This window comes from Gadus morhua, chromosome 9, assembly GCF_902167405.1.
Source record: "Gadus morhua chromosome 9, gadMor3.0, whole genome shotgun sequence".
In the NCBI taxonomy this organism is placed as follows: Eukaryota; Metazoa; Chordata; class Actinopteri; order Gadiformes; family Gadidae; genus Gadus; species Gadus morhua.
The window spans coordinates 12414318-12436173 of record NC_044056.1 but is presented as its reverse complement, the minus strand read 5'-3'; the positions used below and the strand labels follow the sequence as shown (position 1 = coordinate 12436173).

General features: G+C 49.9%; 2 protein-coding genes across 2 annotated transcripts in view; both read left to right on the top strand.

The window, feature by feature from the left end:
- The window catches only part of fer1l4 (fer-1 like family member 4), a 31365-nt gene extending 20906 nt beyond the window's left edge, over positions 1 to 10459 (top strand). Inside the window, exons 38-49 of the mRNA XM_030365999.1 lie at positions 652 to 768; positions 1441 to 1568; positions 2099 to 2269; positions 2636 to 2790; positions 3098 to 3279; positions 3480 to 3565; positions 4665 to 4763; positions 5732 to 5849; positions 6867 to 6990; positions 7924 to 8219; positions 8730 to 8830; positions 9455 to 10459. Of these exons, the coding sequence (XP_030221859.1) occupies positions 652 to 768; positions 1441 to 1568; positions 2099 to 2269; positions 2636 to 2790; positions 3098 to 3279; positions 3480 to 3565; positions 4665 to 4763; positions 5732 to 5849; positions 6867 to 6990; positions 7924 to 8219; positions 8730 to 8830; positions 9455 to 9635 (1758 nt within the window). The 3' untranslated portion in view covers positions 9636 to 10459. The remainder of the gene's footprint in view (positions 1 to 651; positions 769 to 1440; positions 1569 to 2098; positions 2270 to 2635; positions 2791 to 3097; positions 3280 to 3479; positions 3566 to 4664; positions 4764 to 5731; positions 5850 to 6866; positions 6991 to 7923; positions 8220 to 8729; positions 8831 to 9454) is intronic.
- Positions 10460 to 11861: 1402 nt separating this feature from the next.
- afg3l1 (AFG3-like AAA ATPase 1) lies at positions 11862 to 21388 on the top strand. The gene is made up of 16 exons (XM_030366005.1): positions 11862 to 12252; positions 12780 to 12864; positions 13047 to 13156; positions 13374 to 13523; positions 15063 to 15137; positions 15283 to 15407; positions 16218 to 16485; positions 16929 to 17066; positions 17410 to 17563; positions 18169 to 18276; positions 18525 to 18650; positions 18788 to 18898; positions 19217 to 19332; positions 19562 to 19762; positions 19886 to 20080; positions 20717 to 21388. Exons 1-16 carry the CDS (start codon positions 12088 to 12090, stop codon positions 20939 to 20941), a joined length of 2352 nt encoding a protein of 783 aa, XP_030221865.1. The 5' UTR covers positions 11862 to 12087; the 3' UTR covers positions 20942 to 21388.
- The last annotated feature ends 468 nt before the right edge of the window (positions 21389 to 21856 follow it).

The following is a 21856-nucleotide window of genomic DNA, read 5'->3' as shown; positions in this document are numbered from 1 at the left end:
TATGGTATTTTCTAGAACAGTAAAGAGTAAATTAGTACATGAGAGTTTATTTTAGCTCCTGGCCCTGGTGTTAGCTCCTGGCCCTGATGTTAGCTCCTGGCCCAGGTGTTAGCTCCTGGCCCTGATGTTAGCTCCTGGCCCTGATGTTAGCTCCTGGCCCTGGTGTTAGCTCCTAGCCCTGGTGTTAGCTCCTGGCCCTGATGTTAGCTCCTGGCCCTGGTGTTAGCTCCTAGCCCTGGTGTTAGCTCCTGGCCCTGATGTTAGCTCCTGGCCCTGGTGTTAGCTCCTGGCCCTGGTGTTAGCTCCTAGCCCTGGTGTTAGCTCCTGGCCCAGGTGTTAGCTCCTGGCCCTGATGTTAGCTCCTGTCCCTGGTGTTAGCTCCTAGCCCTGGTGTTAGCTCCTAGCCCTGGTGTTAGCTCCTGGCCCTGATGTTAGCTCCTGGCCCTGGTGTTAGCTCCTGGCCCTGGTGTTAGCTCCTGCCCCTGGTGTTAGCTCCTGGCCCTGGTGTTAGCTCCTGGCCCTGGTGTTAGCTCCTGGCCCTGGTGTTAGCTCCTGGCCCTGGTGTTAGCTCCTGGCACTGGTGTTAGCTCCTGGCCGTGCAGGAGGATGAGTACTTGAGGGGTGATGTTGGCTCCTCTCTTGTGTTCTCAGGGATCCTTCCTCATCTATCCCATCTCCCCTGGCGAGGAGGACGGGAGGTGCCAGATCACTGATGGAGTTCCCAAAAACTCTCCTCTCAAAGTCCTGGTCAGGGTCTATGTGTTGAAGGTATGTGCATAGTACTACAGCAGGATGTATGGTATTACAACCACAATACATTGTATTATAACCACAGCACAGAGTACTTCAACCACAGCACAGAATACTGGTCAGAGTACCTGTGGAGAAGGTTTAATGTAATATATATTGTCTTGTCCTAAGCCTGCTGTACGTTGTCTTGTCATAAGTCTGCTGTACCTTGCCTTGTCCTAAGCCTGCTCTACTGTACGTTGTCTTTTCCTAAGCCTGCTGTAGGTTCTCTTGTCCTAAGCCTGCTGTATCTTGTCCTGTCCTGAGCCTGCTGTACCTTGTCTTGTCCTAAGCCTCTTTTACTGTATGGGGTCTTGTCCTAAGCCTGCTGTACCTTGTCTTGTCCTAAGCCTGCTGTACGTTGTCTTGTCCTAAGTCTGCTGTACCTTGTCTTGTCCTAAGCCTGTTTTACTGTACGTGGTCTAGTCCTAAGCCTGCTGTACGTTGTCTTGTCCTAAGCCTGCTGTACCTTGTCTTGTCCTAAGCCTCTTTTACTGTACGTGGTCTAGTCCTAAGCCTGCTGTACCTTGTCTTGTCCTAAGTCTGCTGTACCTTGTCTTGTCCTAAGCCTGTTTTACTGTACGTGGTCTAGTCCTAAGCCTACTGTACCTTGTCTAGTCCTAAACCTGCTGTTCGTTGTCTCGTCTGAAGGCCACCGGTCTGGCTCCGGCCGACCTCAACGGTAAAGCCGACCCCTACCTGTTGCTGAAAGCCGGCCAGCAGAAGCTCAGCACCCGGGAGAACTACATCCCCAAGCACCTCAACCCCGTCTTCGGAGAGTTAGTACCTGACTTTCTGACCCTTCGTCTTCCTGTCTGGTTACCAGTCTGACTTCCTGTCTGATTTTCTACCTGTATGTCTTCCATTCTGTCCATCTGTCGTCATGCCTCCTGTCTGTCTGTCATCTGTGAATGTGGCATTGTTTAAGTTTTGGTATATCGTATGTATGGTTTATATCAGTGTTGTCTTTCAAAAATCTGTTTGTTTTAGTTTATAGATATGGTTTAGTTTATCGGATGGAGGTTTTATGGGTATGTTTTAGTTTATCGGTTTGTTTTAGTTGACCGGATGGTTTATCGGTAGGTTTTAGTTTAGCGGATGGTTTGTGGGTAGGTTTTTGTTTATCTTATGGTTTACCGGTATGTTTTAGTTTACCGGATGGTTTGTCGGTATGTTCTAGTTTGTTGGTAAGTCTTAGTTTATGGGATGGTTTATCTTTATGTTTTAGTTTATCAATATGTTTTAGTTTATTGGATGGTTTATCGGTATGTTTCAGTTCATCATATGGTTTCTGTGTTTGTGTTCTCAGAGTGTTTGACCTCACCGTGTCGTTCCCCCTGGAGACGGAGCTCCTGATCGCGGTGATGGATCACAACCTCGTGGGGTCTGATGACGTCATCGGGGAGACGAAGTTGGACCTCGAAAACCGATTCTACAGCCGTCACCTGGCCTGCTGTGGTCTGGCCCAGTACTACAACCCGTCAGTACACGCATGCACGCACGCACGCACGCACGCACGCACGCACGCACGCACGCACGCACGCACGCACGCACGCACGCACGCACGCACGCACGCACGCACGCACGCACGCACGCACACACACGCACACACACACACACACACACACACACACACACACACACACACACACACACCACACACACGTGCACACACACACACACACACACCAGCAGCTCACACACACCACACACGCCACACCAACAGCACACATTCACACATACATACACATGCCACACACAGACACAAACACACACCACACACATGAGTACACCACCCTAACTCATTTCCATAATCTAACCCAAGCACTAATCCTGTATCCTCCAGAGACGGCTACAATAAGTGGCGTGACTCTAAGAACCCGTCGTCCGTCCTGGCCGGCCTCTGTCGCAGCAGCGGCATCGACCCCCCCGAGTTCAGACCCTTGGAGGTCAAGGTGCTCAACAAGATCTTCAAGATCCCTCCTGACGCGGTCCCTGAAGGTAAGACAGACAGGCAGGCAGGCAGAAAGACAGACAGACAGACAGACAGACAGGCAGACAGACAGGCAGACAGACAGACGGACAGACAGACAGACAGGCAGACAGACAGACAGACAGGCAGACAGACAGGCAGACAGACAGACAGACAGACAGACAGGCAGGCAGACAGAAAGGCAGACAGACAGGCAGGCAGACAGAAAGGCAGACAGACAGGCAGACAAACATGCAGACGGACGGACAGACATCCGTCCGATGATGTGGATGGTGATGGTGTTAATGGTGATGATGATGATGATGATGGTCACAGAGCTGCTGAAGAAGAACCAGCGGACGGCGGAGGAGGAGGCAGAGATGGAGGAGCACGCGGCCCTCAGCGTGCTGCACCGGTGGGGGGAGATGAGGGAGTTCCTCTCGGGGGCGTGTCCTCTGGTCCCGGAGCACGTGGAGGTCCGCCCTCTGATGAACTCCGACAAGCCCGGGCTGCCCCAGGTATGCACTCACTCACTCACTCGCTCACTCGCTCACTCGCTCCCTCACTCGCTCCCTCGCTCACTCACTCACTCACTCACTCACTCACTCACTCACTCACTCACTCACTCACTCACTCACTCACTCACTCACTCACTCACTCACTCACTCACTCACTCACTCACTCACTCACTCAATGTGTGTATGTGTGTGTGTTTCAGGGTTACCTCCACATGTGGGTGGACATGTTCCCCACGGACGTGCCGGCCCCTCCTCCTGTCGACATCAAACCCCGCCTCCCAATGCAGTACGTTTCCATGACAACACACTGTCACACTCCAGTCAGAGGTCTTTCCACCCTCACCCTGAACGGGTCCTGCAGAGGTCACTCCTTCAGATCATTAAAGGGGACCTATTATACTTTTCGACTTTTATGACCTATAAACGTTGTTATAATGATTGATAGTCATGTTTAACCACACACACAAAACAATGTAGATTTTCAGGAAACTCTTCCTCTCATCTGGGCGCTTTCAGCCTTCTCTGTCAACGCTCCGTTTCGTCCTTCTCCGCCCCCTCGCCCCCCTCCTGCCAACCCAACTCCGGTGTGATTGGTTACCTTCCTTGGAGCGCGCGCGCGGGCAGATTTGACCAGGCATATGGGGGCGTGGCAGGAGTACATCTACGTAGATGTTTCCCGGAAATGTGAACAAGTGAATCGCAATCGTTGTCCCGAGTGTTTAGCGCTCTGCACAGCCACCCCAGACTGTCAGCAGGGAATACATCGAAATGCATGTACGTCATTATTTGACGCTTTAGTATGTTTAAACATGACTATCAATCATTATAACAACGTTTATAGGTCATAAAAGTCGAAAAAGCATAATAGGTCCCCTTTAAAGCCTTAAAGACCTATGCACCAGATCCTGATCCTCGTCCCGTAGTCAGAACCCCACATGAAGGTCAAAGGCCAGAGCAGCGGGCAGCGCTACGTTAGCCAGTGCTAACGTTAGACCTGGCACTCCGCGCTGTGTTAGCCAGCGCTAAGTTAGCCAGGGCTACGTTAGCCAGGGCTCATGTGTTGTGCGTGTCTAGTGACCAGCAGATGTGTTGTGAGTGTCCAGTGACTCTCTGATGTGTTGTGCGTGTGTATTCACTCTCCGATGTGTTGTGCGTGTGTAGTGACTCTTTGATGTGTTGTGCATGTCCATTGACTCTCTGATGTGTTGTGCATGTCCAGTGACTCTCTGATGTGTTGTGCGTGTCCAGTGACTCTTTGATGTGTTGTGCGTGTCCAGTGACTCTTTGATGTGTTGTGAGTGTCCAGTGACTCTCTGATGTGTTGTGCGTGTCCAGTGACTCTTTGATGTGTTGTGCGTGTGTAGTGACTTTCTGATGTGTCTCAGGTACGAGCTGCGTGTGACCATCTGGAACACAGACGACGTGTTCCTGGACGACGTCAACCCCTTCACCGGGATCCCCTCCTCAGACATCTACGTCAAAGGGTCTGTCTGCCCCCCTGTCTGTCTTTCTGTCTGTCTGTCTGTCTGCCGAAAACGGCACTTGGTGGCAAAACTTAATTAAGAAAGTGTGTGCGTGTGCGTGTGTGTGAACCATGTGTCCGTGTGTGTGTGTGTGTGTGTGTGTGTGTGTGTGCGCTCAGTGTGTGTTTTATTAAGGCTTAAAGATCATCTATTCCCTGTGTGTCTGTCTGTCTGTCCCTCTGCCCATCGGTTCGATTCTAGTCTGGTGTGACCTTGTATTGTCATTGCGTTCATATTGTTTAGATCAGTTTAAACCGGTCTACTGGTCTAAAATCTTCCTGTTTAGACCAGTTAAATCCTCCTGTGTGGACCAGGTGAGACCAGGTGAGGTGCTCTAGCCCGTGTGTTGTGGTCCTCAGGTCTAGCCCGTGTGTTGTGGTCCTCAGGTCTAGCCCGTGTGTTGTGGTCCTCAGGTCTAGCCCGTGTGTTGTGGTCCTCAGGTCTAGCCCGTGTGTTGTGGTCCTCAGGTCTAGCCCGTGTGTTGTGGTCCTCAGGTCTAGCCCGTGTGTTGTGGTCCTCCAGGTCTAGCCCGTGTGTTGTGGTCCTCAGGTCTAGCCCGTGTGTTGTGGTCCTCAGGTCTAGCCCGTGTGTTGTGGTCCTCAGGTCTAGCCCGTGTGTTGTGGTCCTCAGGTCTAGCCCGTGTGTTGTGGTCCTCAGGTCTAGCCCGTGTGTTGTGGTCCTCCAGGTCTAGCCCGTGTGTTGTGGTCCTCAGGTCTAGCCCGTGTGTTGTGGTCCTCAGGTCTAGCCCGTGTGTTGTGGTCCTCAGGTCTAGCCCGTGTGTTGTGGTCCTCAGGTCTAGCCCGTGTGTTGTGGTCCTCAGGTCTAGCCCGTGTGTTGTGGTCCTCAGGTCTAGCCCGTGTGTTGTGGTCCTCAGGTCTACCCTGTGTGTTGTGGTCCTCAGGTCTAGCCCGTGTGTTGTGGTCCCACAGGTGGATCAAGGGGCTGGAGGGGGACAAGCAGGAGACAGACGTCCACTTCAACTCTCTGACCGGAGAGGGAAACTTCAACTGGAGATTTGTGTTTCGCTTTGACTACTTGCCCACTGAGGTACACTGCACACACCACACACACTACACACACTTAACACTGGGGTACACACTACACACACTTATCACTAAGGTACACACTACACACACTTAACACTGGGGTGCACACTAACCACACACTGCACACACTTAACACTGAGGTACAATCTACATACACTACACAAACTAACACTGAGGTACACACTGAACACACACTAACACTGAACATGCACTACACACACTAACACTGAGGTACACACTACACACACTCAACACTGGGGTGCACACTAACCACACACACACACACACACACACACACACACACACACACACACACACACACACACACACACACACACACACACACACACACACACACACACACACACACACACACACACACACACACACACACATAACACTGAGGTACACACTACACACACATAACACTGAGGTACACACTACACACACTACACACACTTATCACTGAGGTACACACTTAACACACACTAACACTAAGGTATACACTGAATAAACACTGCACACATTACACACACTAACATTGAGGTACACACTGAACACACACTGTACCCACTAACACTGAACACACACTAACACTACGGTACACACTGAACACACACTACACACACTTATCACTGAGGTACACACTACACACACTACACACACTAACACTGAGGTACACACTGAACACACACTGCACACACTAACACTGAGGTACACACTTAACACACACTTAACAGAGATACACCCTGTTATCAACCCTGGATAACAGTGTAATCCATGCAGCTCATAGGACGATCCTAACGAGAGAGGCTCATCCTCAGCAGAGCAGCTAAGGGAAGCTTCATCCAGGAGCTTCATCCAGCTTTTACGAAGAACATCTAAACCAAACAGAGACTTAACTCAATAACCATTAACCTTGCAGAGCTCCTTAACTCAGGCTTGTCCTTCTCTAAGTTGCGTGTGTGTGTGTGTGTGTGTGTGTGTGTGTGTGCACGTGTGTGTGTTGGTGTTGCAGAAGGAGGTTGTGTACAAGAAGAAGGAATCCTTCTTCTCCCTGGCGGAGACGGAGTTCAGGCAGCCGGCCGTCCTGGTGCTGCAGGTCTGGGACTATGACCGCATCTTAGCCAACGACTTCCTGGGTGAGACAGTAGAGACACAGGACAGGAGGGACAGGGGATAGTAGAGACATGACAGAGACAGTAGAGACACAGGACAGGAGAGACAGGGGATAGTAGAGACATGACAGAGACAGTAGAGACACAGGACAGGAGAGACAGGGGATAGTAGAGACATGACATAGACAGTAGAGACACAGGACAGGAGAGACAGGGGATAGTAGAGACATGACAGAGACAGTAGAGACACAGGACAGGAGAGACTGGGGATAGTAGAGACATGACAGAGACAGTAGAGACACAGGACAGGAGAGACTGGGGATAGAAGAGACATGAGACAGTAGAGACACAGGACAGGACAGACAGGGGATAGTAGAGACATGACAGAGACAGTAGAGACACAGGACAGGAGAGACAGGGGATAGTAGAGACATGAGACAGTAGAGACATGAGAAGTTCTCTCAGGCTAAGCTATAGAGTCTTAACCTTGGTTCTCTCTAGAGTCCTAACATCGGTTCTTTATAGGGTCTTAACCTTGGTTGTCTTTAAAGTCCTAACCTTGGCTCTCTATAGAGTCTAGACGTTTGATTTCTATAAAGTCCTAAACTTGGTTCTCTATCGAGTCCTAACCTTGGTTCTCTATATTATTATTATAACTTTATTCAAGACACAGGAAGATCCACATAGACAGCACACTACATATATATACACATATACATACACATATATATACGCATATAAATACACACACACACACACACACACACACACACACACACACACACACACACACACACACACACACACACACACACACACACACACACACACACACACACACACACACACACACACACATATAAAACAATATAAAAAATGTATATATAGAGTCCTAACCTTGTCTTTCTATAGAGTCTTGATGTTTGTTTTCTATAGTCTTAACCTTGGTTTTCCCAGGCTCCATTGAGCTGCGTCTCAGCGACATGGTGCGGGCGGCCAAGACCTCTGAGAAGTGCTCCATCCAGATGGCCCGCGACCGCGCTGGGCCCCGCCTCTCCATCTTCCGCTCCAAGAGGATGAAGGGTTGGTGGCCTCTGAGCCGCCTGAAGAGCCAGGAGGACGTCGACAAGGAGCTGAAGGAGGAGGAGGAGGCCAAGAAGAAAGGGAAGAAGAAGACAAAGAGCAAAAGAGGCAAGATGAAGAAGGAAGACATTGAGTTTACCGACAGCGGCGGTAACACCTACCTGCTGATGGTAAGAGGCACGCACACAAACATACACCAGATAATAAAGTGGTTACTGACCTGAGGTCAACAACCCTGACCTGAGGTCGTCATTGACCTGAGGTCACTGGTGAAGTCAGACTGGTTGGCCACAGCAGGTTATTGTGTTTTATAAACTCTTTGACTGTAACAGGTAGAGAATCCACTCATTTTATCCACTAACTGCCTCTAATCGCTAATCCGTTACTTAACTTTATCGCTAGGCTAATATATGAGCTACATGCTAGTCTCCACCTTACTTGCCTAGGAGAAAAATGTGTATTCACTGTGTGGTAGGGCTCAGTTGTTCTACAAATTGACTTTTAGCAGCAACATACTATACTACTACTACAAAGAATGAAAACATAAAACACATAATTAAAATTCTGTATTTATACTTAAATGAATCAAATAAAAAGGCTGTAGCAGTAATGAATGAAAGACTGCATTTAAATTTAAACATATGAAATAAAAGGCTGCATTTTAATTGGTGTATTTGTAGGGGAAGGTGGAGGCGGAGTTTAAGCTGGTTGCTTTAGAGGAGGCGGAGATTAACCCTGTGGGGCGTGCCCGCAAAGAACCGGAACCCTTGGAGAAACCAAAGTAGGTCAACCCACCAACAGATTCTCATGTCTTCTTATATATCTTGTCTTCTTTATGTCAGATCTGATCAGAAGTGGGATATTCATGACGTGGGATAATGGGGTATTTATTTGTTATTTATTAGCGGTTTATTGTTTTTTATTAGCGTGACGAGACAACCGTCATGCGATGAAAGCAACATCTAGATCTCAATCATGGGATATTGCCCAATATCCCGAGATAGCGAACAAATCAAGTTGAGCCATCTTAGGATGTTCACGTGTAGCATATACTATCTAATATTATTAATGTTATTGTTATTATATGTGATGTATTGTTTCTAGTGATGCACGGTTAACCTATCTCCTCACCTGAATCTGCATATTGCTTTAACTGCACCCTGACCCAATAGGCTGAGCCCTAACCTAATAGGGTGAGCTCTAACCCAATGGGATGAGCCCTGACCCAGTAGACTGAACTTTCACCCTAACCCAATAGGATGAGCCCTGACCCAATAGGGTGAGCTCTTACCCAATAGGCTGAGCATCTGACCCAATAGGATGAGCCCTGACTCAATAGGCAGAGCCCTAACCCATTCATCCTGTGCTTTGCTAACTGCTACATGACCCTTCTACTCCTTGCCAGCCGCCCAAGCCTCAGCTTCTCCTGGTTCGTGAATCCCATGAAGACCTTCATCTTCTTCATCTGGAAGAATTACAAGAAGTACATCATCGCGTTGGTCGTCCTGGCCGTGCTGTCGGTCTTCCTGGGCCTCATCATTTACACTCTGCCTGGACAAATCTCAGCGGCCATTTTTGGTGGCTGATGATTTAATACAGCACCTAATCGTAACATTTACATGTACATTTACATTGAGGGCATTAAGCAGACACTTTTATCCAAACCGACTTCCAATAAGTATATTTGTCAGTTAAGGGCTAAGGTTTAATATAGCACCCTACTCACTAAGGGGTAATGTTGTAATATAGCACCCGACTGACTAAGGGCTAATGTTTTGATAAAGTACCCTAATCATTAAGGGCTTATGTTTTAATATAGTTGACTACTTGTTAAGAGCTAAGGTTTTGATAAAGCACCCTAATCATTAAGGGCTTATGATTTAATCTAGAACACTTCTCGTTAAGGGCTAATGTTTTAATATAGCACCCTACTTGCCAAGGGCTAATGTTTTAATATAGCACCCTATTCGTTAAGGGTTTCATTTAGTAGCTTAACATATTTTAGGGTTAAAGGTTTACTATAGCAGCCTTACTCTTTGAGAAGTTTAATTTGAAAAGCTGAAAGAATCGATTGTTATTTATTTTTTGTTGTTTGAATTGATGAATAAAATACATTAAGTTCCATTTGAGAAATCGATTATAGAATAGAATTATCGAAATTGCACTGAATAAAAAATATATTTTATGCATACATTTCGCCCCCCATTCTAATAGCATAGAAATGGTGAATTAAGAACTCTTGCAAATACTGTTTAATATTGTTTATTGATCATTTTCTATAGGTTCTGCCGATCTATGTGATGTGTTATTTTCTTATCTAGTAACGGCGTTCTAAATGATTGTGGTTGTGATAGTCACTTCTTATAATGTACAGTTGGAGTCGTTTAACATTAAATGTTTCTTTATCAAACAGTTTCATGTTTATTGGACCGAAACACCAAACAGAGGTGAGGTCTCATGAGGTCCCTCTCCTGGGGTCCCTCTCCTGTAGTCCCTCTCCTCTCCTGAGGTCCCTCTCCTGTGGTCCCTCTCCTGTGGTCCCTCTCCTGTGGTCCCTCTCCTGTGGTCCCTCTCCTGGGGTTCCTCTCATGAGGTCCCTCTCCTGAGGTCCCTCTCCTCTCCTGGGGTTCCTCTCCTGGGGTTCCTCTCCTGTGGTCCCTCTCCTGTGGTCCCTCTCCTGTGGTCCCTCTCATGTGGTCCCTCTCCTGTGGTCCCTCTCATGAGGTCCCTCTCCTGTGGTCCCTCTCCTCTCCTGTGGTCCCTCTCCTCTCCTGAGGTCCCTCTCATGTGGTCCCTCTCATGAGGTCCCTCTCCTCTCCTGTGGTCCCTCTCCTGTCCTGTGGTCCCTCTCCTGTCCTGTGGTCCCTCTCCTTCTCCACGTCTCTAGGTTTGGGGAGGACCCTCTCATGAGGTCCTTCTCCAGGTCTCACCTCTGGCTCTGGGGAGGTTCTCCTCGATCTCCTTCTCATGTTGAGGTGGGTTACAGTCAAGGTTCTGTTGGTTCTGGGAAACCCCCCATTAGCAGAGTCAGACAGCATCTTATGGACAGGCCTACAGGCATTGAGAAAGGCGTGGGCGGGTTTCGCGCTCCGGGCGAACAGTTCTTCATTTTGTATTTCATTGCGTTTTTTGCATTTCACTGCGTTTCTTGTACATTTATGTGACCAATACAACTCTTGAATCTTGAATCTTCTCCTCCACCAGGTGGTCTTAATCAATAACATACAAACCACCTCCAGGGGGAGAAAGAGCCCCCCCTAAGAGAGGCCCAGCTGTAATCCCTAGTTGGTATAAAACGCTCCCTGATATAACACTTCTACCGTTCATTACTTCAATCCTAACAACAGTGGACGATTATGAGAAGTAGTATTTTTTGACAACCATATTTTATTTAAATAAATTGAACCACATTTATATATCTTGAAAGAAAAGGGTATGCCTTAAGAAGATGCATAATAGTCAAGTTGGCATACAGTGTTATTTAGTTGAATCTTACATAACATTTAAAGATAAGATCTATTAAAACATTCCCCTCCTGATTTTACTTATGCACCAAGGATCTGGCAACGCGGGCCACAGCCAATCAGCTCCAATGAAGATGACCGTCAGGTTTCGAGGTGTCCTTTCACCGCCTGTATCAAAACGACTGCATTAAAAAGCTAAACGCATCAACTACTCAAAAAGATTAATTGAACACCCATTTGCAAGTAGAATCATCATTATTTAACACAATTTATCTATTCCTCCGGGTGTTTTAAGTTCTCACCACGACACATTGGATCAGGCACCAGCAGGACTGACCCTCCCGGTCCTTACATCATCCTCATTGACTCCTCTGAGGCTGTTACTCAATGAGACTCTCGAGTTATTCAATAACATCACACATATAACAACAGATATAACATCACACATGCTATTTTCTACAACAACACACATGCTATTATTCAACCACAACGACCGATGTTATCGACCCGCCGCGCTGCAGATGAGCTTCACCAGGGGCAGTAACTGAACCTTCGGTATATCATACAGAGGAGCATGTCGCGGCTACTGGGGCTTCTCCACCCGGGGGGCGCTGGGCGGCTGGCTGCCCTGAGGAGCGTCTGTGGCCGGGCAGCCTGGAGCCTGTCCCCGCCCCCCACCGCCGGGCTCCGGGCCCGGTCACACCTCTCCTCTCTGGGGCTCTGGGGCTCCGCCGACACGGTGAGCAGGTTGGGTGGTTTGAGACGGATGACAAGGTTAACTGTTGGATCAGCTGGAGCTAATGCTAGTTAACCACACTAGTTAAGTAGTACAATAGTTACCAGACTAGTTAAGTAGCACAGTAGTTACCAGTTTAGTTTAGTAGTACAGTAGTTATCAGACTAGTTTAGTAGTACAGTAGTTACCAGACTAGATTATCAGTACAGAAGTTACCAGACTGGTTTAGTTGTACAGTAGTTACCATACTGGTTTAATAGTACAGTAGTTACCAGACTAGTTTAGTACTACAGTAGTTACCAGATTAGTTTAGTACTACAGTAGTTACCAGACTAGCTGGTTCAGTAGCTATGGGTGAAGTCTAGGACTCTGCAGTGATATGTGTGCGGTGACGAGCAGAGAGATGTGATTGTTGGTGTTAAACGCCAGCCCCCTCTGTAATGTACCTGTGGGACACTCGTTGACCACTGCCAAGCGGTGTGTGGTTGATAGAAATGTGACACGGAGGAGTATTTTGTGTTTTATTACAGAATGGGCTTTTGATTCAAGCAAAGTTTCTGTCTCGTCATGGTGGTGACTCTACAACCTGGCGCTTCTACTCCACCGACCCTAAAGGTACAACCGACCACCTGGCTGCATCAAAGTGCTGTTATTATTATTATCATTGATATACTATTGTTGTTGTTCTCATTATAAAGAGGATGTTTTTATAGTCCCCAACTATCAGAACAGGTAAGTGGAGCGGTTAGGGTGCAATGTTCTGGTGGAGAGAACCTAACTCTGGGTCTGACCCTCAGATGGTAAAAGCCAAGAGCCAGAAGGAGCAGGGGGAGGAGGTGCGAAGAAAGGAGGTGGAAAGAGAGGAGGAAGTGGAGGAGGGAAAGATTGGTGGAGCCGCTTGCAGAAGGTAGGGCAAAGGACTCATTTACTGTAAGATGTGTTTTCCTGGACTCCAGTTTAAATGTATTTCTGTTCTTGCATCTAAGGACCCATGTCTCTTCAAATATTGTACATTCTAGTTTACAAGTCAGTTCATAAACAATATGCATGTCCGATACATTTATTCTGGAAGTGTGAGAGGGAGTGTGAGTGAGGGAGTGTACTAATGTCCAGCTGTGTTGCAGGGGGACATGCCGTGGGATGAGAAGGATTTCCGCTACATGGCGGTGACGGTGGCGGGGGTGACGTCTGCGCTGCTCTACTTCCTGTTCAGAGACACGGGGCGTGAGATCAGCTGGAAGGACTTCATCCACCGCTACCTGGGGAGGGGCATGGTCAGACACACACACGCACGCACGCACGCACGCACGCACGCACGCACGCACGCACGCACGCACGCACGCACGCACGCACGCACGCACGCGCGCGCACACACACACACACACACACACACACACACACACCCTCATACAGACATATATTTAAGCAATAGATCACTCCAAGCTGTGGTATGTGCTCATTATACCACTGTTAAGGAGCGTTGTCCGGCCCCGACGCGCAGCGGAGGGCCGGCGACCCCCTTCACACTGGTATAATGAGCACATGCCACTGACTGAAGTGATCTATTGCTTCTATACAACGGTTACTGTTATGGCGAAACGAAAGTCATAGACACACTACATTTAAAAAGAAACCAAGAAAGTCAAAGTAGCCGTTTTATTGAAGAATACAAAAAAGTAGTCCCTCCTGGCTGCCGCTATGCATCGACGGTCGCTATGCAAAACACTTTAGCGTCCCTCCGAGAGAAGGCTCCGATAGAGCGGTTCGCCGGCAATTTATCCAATGGAGCAGTTCAATCGCCGTGTGCCTAAGCTTTCGTTAGTCTCTCCATCGCCTTGCTCACTCCCGGAGTAACAACATTTACACCCTCTCCATCATCCAACATACGTTTTACTTTGTAACTGTTTCTACTTCCAGGCGCGGAGTGATATGCAAACTTTCACAAAATGATCGGGCGTCATAGCAGTTATGTATACGCTCATTATACAACAGTTGGGAACCAATCAGATCGCTGGATTTAGGTCCCCCGTTGTATAAATATGTATATATTTTTTATATATACACACACACTTTGGGGGGGGGGGGGGGGGGGGGGTACTGGTGTGTGTGTGTGTGTGTGATTTCATGTCCTGTGTGTGTGATTTCATGTCCTGTGTGTGTGTGTGTGTGTGTGAATGCATGTCCTGTGTGTGTGTGTATGATCTAATGTCGTGTGTGTGTGTGATCTCACCTCCTGTGTGAATGTGTGATCTCATGTCCTGTGTGTGTTTGTGCGTGTGTGATCTCATGTCCTGTGTGATTTTGTGTGTGTGTGTGTGATCTCATATCCTGTGTGTGTTTCTGTGTGTGAGTGCGATTTACTGTCCTGTGTGCGTGTGTGTGTGATCTCATGTCCTGTATGTGTTTGTGCGTGTGTGATCTCATGTCCTGTGTGTGTGTGTTTGTGTGTGTGTGTGTGATCTCATGTCGTGTTTGTGTGCGTGTGTGTGTGTGATCTAATATCCTGTTTGTGTGTGTGTGATCCCATGTCCTGTGTGTGTTTGTGTTTGTGTGATCCCATGTCCTGTGTGTGTGATCTCATGTCCTGTGTGTGTGTGTGTGTTTGTGTGTGTGTGTGATCTCATGTCCTGTGTGTGTGTGTGTGTGTTTGTGGGATCCCATGTCCTGTGTGTGTGTGTGTGTGTGTGTGTGTGTGTGTGTGTGTGTGTGTGTGTGTGTGTGTGTGTGTGTGTGTGTGTGTGTGTGTGTGTGTGTGTGTGTGTGTGTGTGTGTGTGTGTGTGTGATCTCATGTCCTGTGTGTTTGTGTGTGCAGGTGGAGCGTCTGGAGGTGGTGAACAAGCAGTTTGTCCGGGTGGTTCTGGCCCCAGGAGCGGACTCCTCTGACGGGGTAAAGACACACACTGAGGGGGGGAGGGGGTACTGGCCTTGGGGCTTCATCCCCCTCTGTCTTCACTCCCTGACCGTAAAGCCCATACACTTGGTTAGGTTAAATATCAACAGATAATTAATAAACTGTGTGTGTGTGTGTGTAGGGCTACGTGTGGTTCAACATCGGCAGTGTGGACACGTTTGAGCGTAACCTGGAGGCGGCCCACATGGAGCTGGGCCTGGAACCATCTCACCGCATCGCCGTGGTCTACAGCACCGAGAGCGACGGGTACCTGGAGATAGCCTCAATACAGCTCTAATGTACCCCCAATACAGCCCTAATGTACCCCCAATACCGTCCTAATGGAGCCCTCATCTAGCCTGGATACAACCTCAATACAGTCCTAATGTATCCCCAGTACAGCCCTAATGTAGCCTGGATACAACCTCAATAAAGTCCTAATGTATCCCCAATACAGCCCTAATGTAGCCTGGATACAACCTCAATAAAGTCCTAATGTATCCCCAATACAGCCCTAATGTAGCCTGGATACAACCTCAATACAGTCCTAATGTATCCCCAATACAGCCCTAATGTAGCCTGGATACAACCTCAATAAAGTCCTAATGTATCCCCAATACAGCCCTAATGTAGCCTGGATACAACCTCAATACAGTCCTAATGTATCCCCAATACAGCCCTAATGTAGGCCTCATCTAGCCTGGATACAACCTTAGTACTGCCTGAATGTACCCCTCATGCACCCCTTATATCCCTGCTAAGATACATACATTTGTAGTCTAACGTCTCTCTCTGTCTGTCTGTCTGTCTGTCTGTCTGTCTGTCTGTCTGTCTGTCTGTCTGTCTGTCTGTCTGTCTGTCTGTCTGTCTGTCTCTGTCCCCCCCCCCCCCCCCCCCCCCCTCGGTCTCTCTCTGTCTCTCCCTCCCTCTGTCTCTCTCTCTGTCCCCCCCCCCCCCCCCTCGGTCTCTCTCTGTCTCTCTCTCTGTCCCCCCCCCCCCTCGGTCTCTCTCTCTGTCCCCCCCCCCCCTCGGTCTCTCTCTGTCTCTCTCTCCCTCCGTCTCCCTCTCCCCCCCTAGCTCCTTCCTGATGAGCATGATCCCCACCCTGCTGCTGATCGGCTTCCTGCTGTTCACGCTGCGGCGGGGCCCCATGGGGGGCGGGGCCGGCGGCGGGCGGGGCCCCTTCAGCATGAGCGAGTCCACGGCCAAGATGATGAAGGAGAACATCGAGGTGAAGTTCAAGGACGTGGCAGGCTGCGAGGAGGCCAAGGTGGAGATCCTCGAGTTCGTCAACTTCCTGAAGAACCCCAAGCAGTACCAGGACCTGGGGGCCAAGATCCCCAAGGTACCAGCGCCACCTAGGACCAGCACCAACTAGTCCCAGCACTCACTAGTCCTAGGACCAGCACTCACTAGTCCTAGGACCAGCACTCACTAGTCCTAGGAACAGCACTCACTAGTCCTAGGACCAGCACTCACTAGTCCTAGGACCAGCACTCACTAGTCCTAGGACCAGCACTCACTAGTCCTAGGGCCAGTACTTACTATTCCTAGGACCAGCACTCACTAGTCACAGGAACAGCACCAACTAGTTCTAGAACCAGCACTTACTAGTCCCGGGACCAGCACTAACTAGTCCTAGGACCAGCACTAGCTCATTCTAGTACTATCGGGTCATGGGTCAAGAAAAGGTGTGTGCGTGTGTGTGTGCGTGTGTAACCCCTGTGGTTATTGCCAAGTAATTTGTAATAACTTTTTATTAACCTAGAGTACCGTGTGCTCTCCCAGGGGGCGGTGCTGTCCGGACCCCCGGGGACGGGAAAGACCCTCCTGGCCAAGGCCACGGCGGGGGAGGCAGACGTGCCCTTCATCACCGTCAACGGCTCAGAGTTCCTGGAGATGTTCGTGGGCGTGGGCCCGGCCCGGGTGAGCCCCCGCACACACTGTATGGGACCAGAGGGGTCTGGGGTCACCGGCTGGACCTCGGGGGTCAACACCGGGCTGGACCTCAGGGGTCACCACCGGCTGGACCTCAGGGGTCAACACCGGGCTGGACCTCAGGGGTCACCACCGGCTGGACCATAGGGCTCTGGGGTCACCGGCTGGACCACAGCTTTCTGGGTTCACCTGCTGGAGGCTCCTGTGTCAGACAGAAGGGGTCAGGGGTCACTCCCCATTGTCCTCGCTCTACCTGTAGGCCGCCTTGAGAAGATGGTTTATGACTAAACTCTCCCACCCTCTAACCTTTGAACTCTGTGTCGTGGATAAGGTGAGGGACATGTTTGCCATGGCGAGGAAGAACGCGCCCTGTATCCTCTTCATCGATGAGATTGACGCCGTGGGACGCAAGAGAGGAGGGGGCAACTTCGGAGGGCAGAGCGAGCAGGAGAACACGCTTAACCAGCTGCTGGTGGAGATGGACGGTGAGCCCCTAGTTAGCCACTAGTTAAACACTAGTTAGCTGGTTATTAAGGTGTCATGTATGCTTGGGTATATCAGACGGTCATCGTGAGTTATTATTACCCATCATTATTAAGGTTATTCTGTACACTGGGTTAGATCGGAGGCACCATGTTGATCTGGAAGGTTCCTCAGGCTGTTGGTTCCATCCTCTCTGGGAACAGAACGCATGATGGATGGTTTGAGTTGGTCTCACTGCTCTCCACAGCTCGTTGTTAGTGTTTGTTGTTATGGTTGACCTGCTGGTTGTTGTTGTTGACCTGCTGGTTGCTATTCTTGTTGTTGACCTGCTGGTTGTGGTTGTTGACCTGCTGGTTGTTATTATTGTTGTTGACCTGATGGTTGTTGTTGACCTGGTGGTTTTTGTTGTTGTTCACCTGGCGGTGGTTGTTGTTGACATGCTAGTTGTTGTTGACTTGCTGGTTGTTGTTGTGGTTGTTGTTGTTGTTGTTGACCTGCTGGTTTTTGTGGTTGTGCTTGACCTTCTGGTTGTTGTTGTTGTTGTTGTTGTTGACCTGCTGGTTGTTGTGGTTGTTCTTGACCTGCTGGTTGTTGTGGTTACCTGCAGGCTTCAACACAGCCACCAACGTGGTGGTCCTGGCCGGCACCAACAGACCCGACATCCTGGACCCAGCCCTCATGAGACCGGGCCGCTTCGACCGGCAGATCTTCATCGGTACGCCTACCCACAATGCTCCTGGTTCACTGATCTGACCTTCATCTGACCTTTAACCTCTGTATGAGGGGACCTTATCTCACCTTTGCCCTCTGTAAGATGGGACCTCATCTGACTTTAAACCTCTGTAAGAGGGACCGTATCTGACCTTTAACCTCTGTAAGAGGTTGTCTGTCCTCAGCAACATGAAGGCAGGAATAACAAATGAACGAAGCTTGCCCAGCTGAGATGTGTCTGTCTCCTCCCAGGTCCTCCTGACATCAAAGGAAGGGCGTCCATCTTTAAAGTCCACCTCCGACCAATCAAATTAGAGCCCAGCTTGGACCGGGACGCGCTCGCTAGGAAGATGGCTGCCGCCACCCCGGGATTCACAGGTTTGGTTTATACAGACACATGATTTAAAGAGTCACATGGTGTAGACTAGGGTCACATGGTGTAGAGGGTCACAGAAGGACATTATAAGCTGTTAATATCATAAGGGTAATGAGTGAATAACTGTCGTCGTCCTCAGGAGCGGACATCGCCAACGTGTGCAACGAGGCCGCGCTCATCGCCGCCCGACACCTCAACACGGCCGTGGGCGGGAAGCACTTTGAGCAGGCCATCGACCGTGTGATCGGAGGTGGGCTCCTTCCTCCTTCTCCTCACTATAGAATGTGACGCCAGAGGACGGGACAAACCATTAGAGATTTGTTGATTAGCTGAAAACAAACCCATGAGCTTGGTCACGGCTCATGCGCTCATAATGTTTGACAGACAGGTCTGGAGTAGAGGACTCAGGTCCTCATCCATTCACGTGTTCATAATGTTTGACTGACAGGTCTGGAGAAGAGGACTCAGGTGCTCATCCATTCACATGTTCATAATGTTTGACTGACAGGTCTGGAGAAGAGGACTCAGGTCCTCATCCATTCATGTGTTCATAATGTTTGACTGACAGGTCTGGAGAAGAGGACTCAGGTGCTGCAGCCGAATGAGAAGAAGACGGTGGCGTACCACGAGGCCGGGCACGCCATCGTGGGCTGGTACCTGGAGCACGCAGACCCCCTGCTGAAGGTCAGTACACACTGTCTGGTACTAGTACACACTGTCTGGTACTAGTACACACTGTCTGGTACTAGTACCCACTCCTAGTACTAGTAAACACTCCTAGTACTAGGACACACTGTCCTAGTACTTAGTTGTACTGTACTATCCGTCTGGAGTCACCGGTAGAGTTTGATTCTTACGTGTTTGCGTGTGTGTGTGTGTGTGTGTGTGTGTGTGTGTGCGTGCCCCCCCCCAGGTGTCCATCATCCCGCGGGGGAAGGGTCTGGGCTACGCTCAGTACCTGCCGCGGGAGCAGTACCTGTACACGGCGGAGCAGCTGTTCGACCGCATGTGCATGATGCTGGGCGGCCGTGTGGCCGAGCAGGTGTTCTTCAGCAAGGTCACCACCGGGGCGCAGGACGACCTCAAGAAGGTCACGCAGTCCGCCTACGCCCAGGTACCCCCAACCTTGTACCCCTAAACCTGTTCCCCTCTACCCCCTAAACCTGTACCCCTCCAGCCCCTAAACCCGTATCCCTCCACCCCCTAAAGCTGTACCCCTATGTCCCCCTGTCCCCAGGTGGTCCAGTTCGGGATGAGTGAGAAGGTGGGCCAGGTGTCCTTCGACCTGGCCCGGCAGGGGGAGATGGTGATGGAGAAGCCGTACAGCGAGGCCACGGCGGAGCTCATCGACCAGGAGGTCCGGGAGCTGGTGGACCGGGCCTACCAGCGCACCCTGGAGCTCATCCAGGACAAGAAGGAGATGGTGGACATGGTGAGAAACCCAGACCAGAGGGGCCCCAGGTCTGACTAGAGTGAATACCTGGTCGTAGTCCAGAGTGAGAACCGGGTTGTAGTTCTACGTGCCCCTGGTTGCAGTTCTACGTGCCCCTGGTTGTAGTTCTATGTGCCCTGGGTTCAGTTCTACATGCCCCTGGTTGTAGTACTACATGCCACCGGTTGAGGTCCTACGTGCCCCTGGTATTAGTTCTACGTGCAGTAGATCTACATGCCCCTGGTTGTAGTTCTAGGTGCCTCGGTTGTATTCCTACTTGCCCCTGGGTTTAGTCCTACCTGCTCCTGGTTTTAATTCTATGTGCTCCTGGTTGTAGTTCTAAATGCCCCTGGGTGTAGTTCTAGGTGTCCCTGGTTGTGGTTCTACGTCCCCCTGGTTGTGGTTCTACGTGCCCCCGGTCGTAGTTCTGGTGCTCCTGGTTGTAGTTCTGGTGCTCCTGGTTGTAGTTCTGGTGCTCCTGGTTGTAGTTCTGGTGCTCCTGGTTGTAGTTCTCGTGCTCCTGGTTGTAGTTCCGGTGCTCCTGGTTGTAGTTCCGGTGCTCCTGGTTGTAGTTCCGGTGCTCCTGGTTGTAGTTCTGGTGCTCCTGGCTGATGCTCTGACCCTGCTCCTCCCCAGGTGGGCCGGCGGCTCCTGGAGAAGGAGGTGCTGGACAAGGCGGACATGTTGGAGCTGCTGGGGCCGCGGCCCTTCGATGAGAAGTCGACCTATGAGGACTTTGTGGCGGGAACCGGGAGCTTCGAGGAGGACACCAGCCTGCCGGTGGGGCTGAGGGACTGGAACCAGGAGAGGGAGGCTGCCCCAGAGGAGGGGCCCCCGGCCCAGGAGAAGCAGACCGCCTAGACACTGACCCCATGACCCAGGGGCCTGACCCCTGACCTTGTGACCCTCAGCACAGGATGGGTGTTTTAAGGTTCTCTGCTGATGTTCTGAAGACTTCACCAGCGTTCTCCGCCTCCTACGTTATTTCAACCTCAAGAAAAGTATTTATCACATTTTATTGACATTTCTTTGACTGACTGACGCAAGAATGGTTTGGAGTCGAGAGCATCTGGAAGCTCCAGAGCTGAAGGAAGGCAGCGTGTTGTTGTGTGTTGGTCTCTGTTGTGCGCTACATAGTCGATGCTGCAGCGACGACGCCAGAACTCCCAGAAGTCGTCCAATCACCTCCTCTGACGTGAGACCAAAGCTTGATTCGATTTCATTTTATCCTCTGAATTCCCCCCTTTTGTTTTCTGACTTGAATCAGTTGAGTTCATTTGAATAAATATGAGTTTGTTTGTTTTTAAATATATGTTTATACTTTTGTGTGCCAGCTGCACCAAACAGTTTGGCTGGTGGGTAGACTGGTTAGAAGTGTTCCTAGAACCGACCAGTGTGTGGTTCCGATGGGTTCCTTTGGGAACCAGGAGGAGTGTTAAGTTAAGGGTTCCCTCAGGAGGAGCGTTGGCTTCCCTAGCGACGCCGCGAGGAGATTTAGTTTCTGTCTCACTCAAACAAGGTGGAATGCTGTGAAGACTATGAAGTTAAACATTTGTTATGTTGGAGACCCGTGTGGTCCACCTGAGGATGAACCCGACCAAGAGCAGCGAGTGTGAAGGTATGGCCGCGCATCATGATCATCAGGACCAGAATCACTCTAACATCAAATACCGTTAGAGTACGTCCATAGGATACATGATATACAAAGATACTTACACTGAATCTGAATAATCAGCTCATTCATAGCACCTGCCAGATACATGCCAACAAGTTGAA

Bases quoted from the DNA above. Each gene is read 5' to 3' on its own strand.
- afg3l1 (XM_030366005.1), top strand. From the start codon at position 12,088: ATGTCGCGGCTACTGGGGCTTCTCCACCCGGGGGGCGCTGGGCGGCTG. The intron at 13,157-13,373 runs GTAGGGCAAAGG...GCTGTGTTGCAG, and splicing joins GGTGGAGCCGCTTGCAGAAG to GGGGACATGCCGTGGGATGA. The intron at 16,486-16,928 runs GTACCAGCGCCA...GTGCTCTCCCAG, and splicing joins TGGGGGCCAAGATCCCCAAG to GGGGCGGTGCTGTCCGGACC.